At 36.4% G+C, this 9585-nt stretch overlaps 1 protein-coding gene across 1 annotated transcript in view; it reads left to right on the top strand.

The window, feature by feature from the left end:
- The window catches only part of Rasa1 (RAS p21 protein activator 1), a 69743-nt gene that overhangs the window by 22038 nt on the left and 38120 nt on the right, over positions 1 to 9585 (top strand). The window contains exons 2-4 of the mRNA XM_021208337.2: positions 6378 to 6530; positions 8100 to 8235; positions 9111 to 9181. Coding sequence (XP_021063996.1) covers positions 6378 to 6530; positions 8100 to 8235; positions 9111 to 9181 — 360 coding nt within the window. The remainder of the gene's footprint in view (positions 1 to 6377; positions 6531 to 8099; positions 8236 to 9110; positions 9182 to 9585) is intronic.

Below are 9585 nucleotides of genomic sequence, written 5' to 3'. Positions count from 1 at the left end.
GAGCTGAGACAGAAGGATGGACCATCCAGAGACTGCTCTACTCGGGGGATCCATCCCATAATAAACCACCAAATGCAGACCCTATTGCATATACCAGCAAGATCTTGCTGAAAGGACCCTGATCTTTTTTTTAATTAGATATTTTCTTCATTTACATTTCAAATCTATCTGAAAAGTCCCCTATACCCACCCCCTGCCCTGCTCCCCTACCCATCCACTCCCAATTCTTGACCCTGGAGTTCCCCTGTATTGGGGCATATAAAGTTTGCAAGACCAAGGGGCTCTCTTCCCAATGATGACAAATTGGGCCATTTTCTCCTACATATGCAGCTAGAGACACGAGTTATGAGGGTACTGGTTAGTTCATATTGTTGTTCCACCTATAGGGTTGCAGACCCTTTCAATTCCTTGGGTAATTTCTCTAGCTCCTCCATTGGAGACCCTGTGTTCCATCCAATAGATGACTGAGCATCCACTTCTGTAGTTGCCAGGCACTGGCACAGCCCCACAAGACACAGCTATATCAGGGTCCTTTCAGCAATATCTCTCTTCAGATCTGTTTCCTTTCATCTTTGTTGACTTGTACTACTTGGCAGCTTTCCTCAGCAGGTATCCCATGGCCCTGGAATCTGAATATTTTGGGGACTTCAAGGCAGCTTCAACATTACAGCTTCTTGTTCCAGTGTCTGGGATCAACACATGATCTTCTGGTATCCTCCAAAGGGCTTGGGTCACATCTGCTCTCTATAGCACTCCAGGGTAAGGTTGTCTTCACTCCACTGTTGCTGCTCGTCTTTGTAGTCATCCTATGCACTGGCATCTCTGATTCACTGGATTTTCTACTGCCACTTGGCTTCACCAATAGCCTGTGATGTTGCCAAACCTCAAACTTCTTTGTATGACCCCTTCAGTCCTGGGCTGTTAACTGCCACTAAGGCTGAACCTTTACCAATGGCCTTCACTGGCCTCTCCCAGTGCCAAGACTTAGCTGGTCTCCATGACCCCTTCATGCCTTCAAAACCATGTGAGTGATTTTTACACATTACCAAGTCCAGCTGCATCATGAGGTACAACCTTGGCTATCTCTGGAATACAGCTTCTTTGTGCTCTCAGAAAACACTTCCCAGATTTCACCTCAGTGACGATGAGCACTGCTAATTTCTTAGTTCCAGCCAACCAGCATCAATTGTCCCAGAAGTCTCCTTCTCCTGACTCCAAAGCCAGAGCCACATGGCTGAAGCTGCTGAGTTCTGCTGCTTGCTGGGCCTGGAATGTTTCCCCCTTGTTCTATTACATTATCACCAGCTTTCTGTTTTCAGCTCCCTCACTGCCTAAGGTTGGATGTCCTGGAACTTGCTCTGTAAACTGACCTTGAGCTCAGAGATCTGCATGCCTCTACCTTCTTTAATCAAAGATGTGTACCACATTATGCCTGGACCTAAGATTTCCATGGCCACTATTTCTCAAGATCTGGATCAAAAGCCTGTCTTCCAGCCTCAAGATCTGGATCACATTTTTGGAGTGTAGTTCCTTATTCAGTTACAAAAGCTTAAATAATAGGTTTAGGATGATGGGATCTTGCCTTGAGGTCACCATTCCCTTAATCTGATTATCTCCTTGGACAAAGGATCCAGCTCCATTCTCCTTCTTGGTGCCCCTTTATTCTTTGAGCCATACATTTTCCTTTGGAAGTTTGCTAAGCTTGATCAAAATGTTCTTCATAAGACTAAACTAGAGAACAATGTCTCCGCTGGGCTTTTTGAGACTTTCTTTGTCAATACAATTAATATAAATCTCTTTATCTTAGCCTCCGGCTGACTCTTCAGACAAGGGCATGAAGGAGCCACATTTGTCATCACATTATAACAAACAGTCTCTATGCTACATACAGAAATTCTCCTCCACTAAAACCTCTTGGGCCAGTTCTGCACAGTTCAAATCATCCTCAACACCAAAATGTCTTCCATATTCTTATATGGATGGTCTATTAAGCCCCACTTAAAACATTGCAATGCTTTCCAGAGACCCAAAGACCACATTCCTCCAAACAAAAGCATGGTCAGGCTTATCACAGCAATATTCCAGTCCTGTTACCAACTTCTGTCTTAGGGTTTCCATTGCTGTGAAGAGACACCATGACCAGAGCAACTCTTATAAAGCCTTCTGAAGAAGTTTTAAGTTTTGTTTTGTTTTGTTTTTTTCTTTTACCATAATGTCTTGCCATGTTTCTCTAGATGGGCTGGTACTCCTTATGTATTCTGCCTCGGTCGGCTGGGTGGTAGGGTTACACTCAAATGCTGCCATGCCTTATATACTTTTTAATACATAGATTGTATTTATATGAATTGAGCATTTTTTAAGAGTATGAGTAAAAATCAATGATTTATATGTACAAACATAATAGTAAATGAACAAAAATGAGTAGACGAGAGAGAAGTAAGTGGATTTGTTCAAAGTAGCAAAGATGACATTAGATTGCTAACCTTTAATCATTCTGAGTAATAAATGTCTAACTGTTAAATTGATTTTCTTGTTTTTACCTCTGTGAACAATGCTTTATTTTGGTATTAATGTATTTAAATAAAACCTAGATTTTTTGTTAGAACAGTTTTGAACAAATACAAATACAGTGAATTGTATGTAGCAAATCAGTATGTCATCTATTTTATGAGCATGCAGTAACATTTAACCACTGTGTACTGTGATTTTAGGGGAAGGAATTGGTAATGTTTGACCTTTTAGATAGGTACATAACTTAGAATCTTCTGCATTTCTGGAATGTGCTATTATCCAGCCAGGATATTAGTATAGTAATCCTCTTAAGAGTGTTGAATTTATTGAAGTACTTTCTTGCTTTGATTCTGCTTTTCCTAAATTTTTATGTTTAATGATTCTTTGCACAGTACAGTTTCAGACCTATCAGAATAATACCCAACTTCTCAACAGAAACTCCGAAAGCTAAAAGAGCTTGTACATATATCTTGCAACCTTGCAACCTTTAAAAAACCTCAGATGGGAATGCAGACAAGTATATCCAGCAAAACTCTCAGTCATGATAGATGAAGGAAGCAGAGGAAACAAGATATTCCAAGACAAATTCAAATTGAAACAGTATCTATCCGTAAACCCAGCCCTACAGAAAATACTAGAAGGAAAACTCCAACCCAAGGAGGATAACTACAGCTAAAAAAACATAGGAAATTGGTAGTTCCATACCAGGAAAAAGACGGGAAGCGCGCGCGCATGCACACACACACACACACACACACACACACACACACACACACACGAATCTAGTTCTCTGAGAGGCTCCACCCAACAGCTGACACCCACAAATAGTTGATGGAGCTTGGGGACTTTTATGGAAGAATAGGGGATTGGATTGCAAGCCCTGAAGCGGCTAGGAACTCCAGAGGAAGAACAACAGAGTCAGCTAAGGTAGGGCCTTGGGGCTCTCAGAGTTTGAACAACCAACCAAAGAGCATACTCAAGCTGGACCTAAACCTCCTTGAACTTATGTAGCAGCTGTGCAGCTTGGTCTTCATGTGGGTCCTAAGCAAATGGAGGAGGGGCCGTCCCAAAAGCTGTTGCCTGAATGTGGAATATGTTCTTCTAGCTAGACTGCCTTGACTGGCCTCAGTGGGAGAGGATGTACCTATTCTTGCAGAGACTTAATGTGCCAGGGTTGGAGGATACCAAAGGGGTCCCCACCCTCTCAGAGGAATGGCTGATTGGGGTGGGGAGGGGAATTTTGCCAGGAGGTGACTGGTAGGCAGGCAGTGAGTGGGATACAAAGTAAATAACGAAATACTGGAAAGTTAGCAAAGATTTTTACCGTTGTTTAAGATAATGCCTCCATACTCTGCTTTTATGATTTAATCTTATTTTTAGCAACTTTGTTCTTGAAAAGGGCAACTCTGCATTTATATCTGCCCCATCTCTTTTTCTTATTTCGCATTTATGAACTTTAATTGTTTGTTGTTGTTGTTGTTGTTGTTACTCTCTTTCTTGGATTTGGGAATTATTTTGGATTTTTTCCAGATTTTACTTTTCTTTCGTTCTCTTTCCTGCCTTCTTTTTCTGACTCCTCATGATTTAGTTTCTTTTTAATTCTTCTGGTAAATAAAACACCATGAGCAAGGCAATTTATTAAAAAGTTTATTTGGGCTTATGGTTAGAGAAGGCTTATGGTAAGATAGTGGAACAAAGGCCCAATGACACAAGCAGGAAACTGAGGTCTCACATATTAAACTTTTAAGCTTCACTTAGTGAGAAGAAACTGGGCATGCCTAGGGTTGTTAAACTCTAAAAACCAATAACATACCTGGTCCAGAACAACCTTCCCAAACAATGTTACCAATCAGGAACCAAGTATCTAAAAGCCCAAGACTTGGCACTATCCTACCAAACTATCACATATAAGTAGATTATGTACCATTCATAATTTATGGGTTTTTTTTTTGTATTTTCTTACTTGATTTTCTTTTTAAAATGTGCTTAATTTCCTCTTAATCTCATTAGCTCTTAATTTTATGAATTTGATTACTCATTTTTAAATGTTTGGATTTTTGTGTGCTCCCATTTCATCTTTTTATATTTTTATATTTAATGACTGCATTTTCTGAATTTTTCTTGTGGTGATGAGAGTTGAACCCATGGCTTTGGACATCTATCACTGAGCTATATCCCTACCTCGAATAACTGTTATTTAAAAATCTGTCTGTAGGGTATTAACTTGGAAGTGGTGGGGAGATGGGGAATGGTGTGTGAATTGGATTGGTGTAAATAATGACAAGAAATGATGAGGATGCAGCAGAGAGAGAAAAAGATCTAGAAAGGCTAAGCCATGCCTATAGACCCTCATACTGTGGTGACTAAGTCTGGAGGATTGAGTCCCAGACCAACCCAAACGATTTAGCCATATTCTTGAGAGGGGCGGGATGAGGCATGAGGCAATTTTCATTATTATTATTTTCAGTTTTCTTGGGTTAAATTGCTCAGAGTGAAAGATCCAGTAGCTGTTTTGTGTATAAAATTGATGGAGGAGTTAGAAATGATTTAACTTATCATAACAGTGGTCAAATATGGCATATACATGGCCTAGGGCATGAGTTCCACCTTTGCTTTTTATTTTTATTTGGGAAATCCTAAGCAAAACACTGTTCTTTTTAATTCCCCTTTGTTGAGACGAGGGAATTTATATTGTCTGAGCTGACCTTGAATTTGCTATTAGCCAAGGGGAGTCTTGATCCTCCTACCTCTCTACCTCCCAAATTCTGAGGTGATGTGTATGAAACACCATGTCTGCTTTTAAAACTTTCTTTGTGAGATTAAAGGTTTTCCTTTTGAGATTTTTTTTTTTAATGAGATAAAGGAGGTTAATGTCCATATGTAGTAGTACAGTTTAAAAGAAGAATGTAATGTCTCTAGTTGTAGACATTTAAATGACTTTATGGACGTACACTTTACAGGATCTCAAAGTAGAGTCGTGTTTTGATAAGCAGACGCAGGATGATGCAATTTTCACTTAAAGTCTGTGTGTTCAAACAGTATTTGTGATACTAACAAACATTGTTTGGCCTAAGAGAAAGACTTCACAGTAGCCTTTAAATTGTTTGTGCTGTCTTTGTTTTATGAGATTTATCATTTTAGCAAATTAAGTAATTTTAGAAGAGAAAGATGTATGTAAAATGATTTGAAAAGTATTTTAGAAGTTATAGAAAACTTTAGAAGTAACATGATCAGTTACACAGGGCAGTTGAATTTCTACACAAAAAACCCCTGTGTTTTCTCTGTAAGAACAGTTGAGCTTAAGTATATGTTCATGAAGTAAGTTGTTATAAAACGTAGGGCAATAATCAGCTGTTTGTTGGAACAGGAAATTCAAATAGCAGTCTTTTAAATAGTTATTCTGTTCTTCTGTCAGGGTAGTAAGACTAAAATAAAATAAAATGTTATTTTTTTATAAGGAGGTTACAAATACTTTGTTATGTCAGGTGGATTTCAATATATAGAGTTATAAATTATTTCTGTTTACTCATGTTGCTCTTATGTTCCAGGAAAGGATTTAATGTAAAAAATATTTCTGTTTCAAGCAAATATAAGTAAACGTAGAACAATAAATATTCATCAGTGAGATAAGAAGTTTGCATTTGTACAACAAACTTAAATACTTAATGAATTACTGATGTTAGGGAATTTGAGAGGAGGTGAAAAATGGAGTTAGTACTAAACAAATGTTTAAATTGCATGTGGGTGTTTAAAACTTGGAGTGTTGTGTTCTCACAGACCTGAAGTCTATAAGACTGTAATTGTTCCATCTGCACAGAAATTTTATGATGGTATTTTAATTTTAATTACTTGTATTTTTTCCTTAGGTGGTATCATGGAAAACTTGATAGAACTATAGCAGAAGAACGCCTCAGGCAGGCAGGGAAATCTGGAAGCTATCTTATAAGAGAGAGTGATCGGAGGCCGGGGTCCTTTGTACTTTCATTCCTTAGCCAGACAAGTGTTGTCAATCATTTTAGGTAAGTCTTTGTTCTTAGTTTAAGGTATTTAATATGGCACTTAGTATTTAATCTGATATATATTTATAAATATATTCACTTTTATAAAAGTGAATGACTTTGGTATAATAAATTTGATTTCAATTAAATTCTTTAATCGGTGATTTAGGGTAAATACTCTTGAAGTGTTTAAACTTTTTGTTTAAAGGTAGTAATATTGAATGGGAAAGCGCTTAATGTATCCGGGCTTGGGGGTCACAGATTGAAATGCCTCCTGCATCACCTATTCTGGAGGTTACATCTGTTTGTGACAACAGGGAGTTTCCTTATGCGTTCATTTTCTACAGTTTAAGTTGATAACTTCCTTCCCAATAAAAATTCACTAACACCTCCTGCCTTCGTAGCTCTGGTATTTTTACCTTGTGATAGAAGTAGTATGTTGCTGCCAGAATACAAGCATTGCTTTGGGCAAATTAAAATGCATGTCCTTTCTTAGTACACTAGAAAGGAGAAATAAAGTACACAAGTCCAAGTCTAAACTTTAGTACTTTTCCATGCAGATTTGTGCACATGTGAGAGGGTATCAGGTTTGTCCAGAGATTATTCTTTAGCGACTTGGACTACTATATTGTGTGTTTGCTAATCACTGACTATAGTACCCAAAAAAGCCTTATGAAAATGTTATGCCCTATGTAACAGCAGAGTACCATAAAATAAAACAGCATTTTATACCCTCCTAAAAAAGGTAATATTGGTTCTTAAAGCGGCAGTTTTCAAATATATGTACAATTAAGGAATATATTACTACAGATACATTTTGAAAAAGGTAAATGAAAGATGTGTAGATTGAGACTGTAGAGTAACAGAAGTTGAGGTTGTCCTTAGTTTTTTTCTTAATCCTCACTATCTTGAAATTCTCAAGATGCATTTTCACTTCTGTGAGATACACGAGTATGTACAATTTCAAAGTTATATCTATATATAAATATATTTGCAGATATTACTATATTCTATTTCATTTATAGATATGACTATATTCTATTTCATTTTTATGGGAGAAAATAAGACATAAATCATCTGTAGCCAGTTTTAACTGATAAAATGTTTTGGTGTCTTTAAATTTTAGAATAAGTTTTAAGGGTACTGTCATTGTTGTGATAAATTCACATATATAATTTCACATCAGTAATATCTGATCATAATTTTTATGTAACATTTTTATTACAGTTCAAATAAATTTCAAGAGATATGTAAGCTACTTATAGTCAAAGAAGCCATTATAAAATTGTTAGGTATTAAAAATAGAAAGTGAAGAGAGATATTTGAGGGTAAATTTTCAAATATTTAACTCAATTACATAGTTGAGGCTTGTAAATATGTCATATAAAATTCATAAATAATTAAAATGATACTCAATTTCTTATGATATAAATATATATTTTTAAATATAGGAATGTTATATTATTGGAAAAGAGTATGAAATTGATCATATTCAGAAAAGAGACTAAAAAAGACTGGCTTTTAAGATCCTTTCCAAACTGTTTTTTGTTTTTGTTTGTTTGTTTGTTTGTTTTGTTTTCTTTACTATAGGATTATTGCTATGTGTGGTGATTACTACATTGGTGGAAGGCGTTTTTCTTCACTCTCAGACCTAATAGGTTATTACAGTCATGTTTCTTGTTTACTTAAAGGAGAAAAATTACTCTATCCAGTTGCACCACCAGAGGTAAATAGAACTCACATGATGTATCACAACTTTTATTTTACAAAATCGTGTGGATTGTAATCTTACCAAATTTCTTACATGTATTAGAATTTAATAAATACTTGTTTTAATTCTAGTTATGATGCTAGAACAAAAAAATGATAGTTTCCTTCAAAACTAATATTTTTATTTAAGTAACTGAACTTTTAAAGATAATTTTGTGTTTATAGCTTATAATAATTGCTAGAGAAGGTAAAATGTCTTATATCATAAAAGGTAGATTAATTTCTGTGTTCTCTAGCTTATTTAAGGATTGTTTAGATTACCTGAAGAAAATGTGTTATACTTGTATAGTAATTTTTCTAAAAATATCAAAGAAGAGCAGAAACATGTCTAGGTTCTATGTAGATGCTCAGTAAAGATTACAGTAACTCTATGGAGTTTAGAATATGCAGTTGTATTGACTTTAAGCTTTGTGTGAATTTGTATAAAGACAATCTTCTTTTGTGTGCATGGGTGTTTGTATATGTCTGTAACTGTTTATACAGGCTTGCATGTGTGTCAAGGAAGGAGTACACGTGTGCATTTATTACTGGTGGCTAGAATTTGACAACATGTCACTCTTGATTGTTCTCTACTTGATTACTTGAAGCCAAGTCTCTGGATGAAGCTAGAGCGTTTTCATTTGGTTAGTTTGACTTGGTCGTTTGCCTCAGGTATCCCCTGTTCCTTCCTCCTAAATGCTGGCATGACAGGCAGCTGCCAAATCTGTCACAACTTTATGTGGGCTGTGTGGATCCGGTTTGGGTTTTCAAGCTTGTGAGACTGGAGACTTAGCTATGGAGACATGAAGCCTCTACCCAGCTCCTAATTATTTTAACTTTTCATGGTTTCAGCCAGTAGAAGATAGAAGGCGTGTACGAGCCATTCTGCCCTACACAAAAGTACCAGACACTGATGAAATAAGGTATTTTATAGTGGTTTTTTTTTTTAAAATGTAGCATTTGAAAAGAGGTAGACAATGAAGATTCATTACTTTTAAACTAGAAAAGGTTTTGAATTTGAGAGAATATTATAGGTATATAAAGTTGTGTTTAATACTTGTTCTGTTGCTTTCCAATCGAATGGCTTATCTATTCCCAAGGTTTGAATCAGTGTGGCCACAGTGAAAGTTACAAGAGAAAAAACAGACTACTTCAAAAAATTAAAGATTTCTCTCATAATTTGTGTGTTTTCATTATCTATATCTATCAATCATCCATCTATCCATCCACTTACCTACCTACCTACTCTGCCTAATCTACCTATGTTCGTTCTCTCTCTCTCTCTCTCTCTCTCTCTCTCTCTCTCTCTCTCTCTCTCTCTCTCTCT

The sequence above is a fragment of the Mus pahari genome, chromosome 11 (assembly GCF_900095145.1).
Source record: "Mus pahari chromosome 11, PAHARI_EIJ_v1.1, whole genome shotgun sequence".
Taxonomy (NCBI): Eukaryota; Metazoa; Chordata; class Mammalia; order Rodentia; family Muridae; genus Mus; species Mus pahari.
Note: the sequence above shows the minus strand (reverse complement) of the source record. Positions and strands in the feature narration are given on the sequence as shown.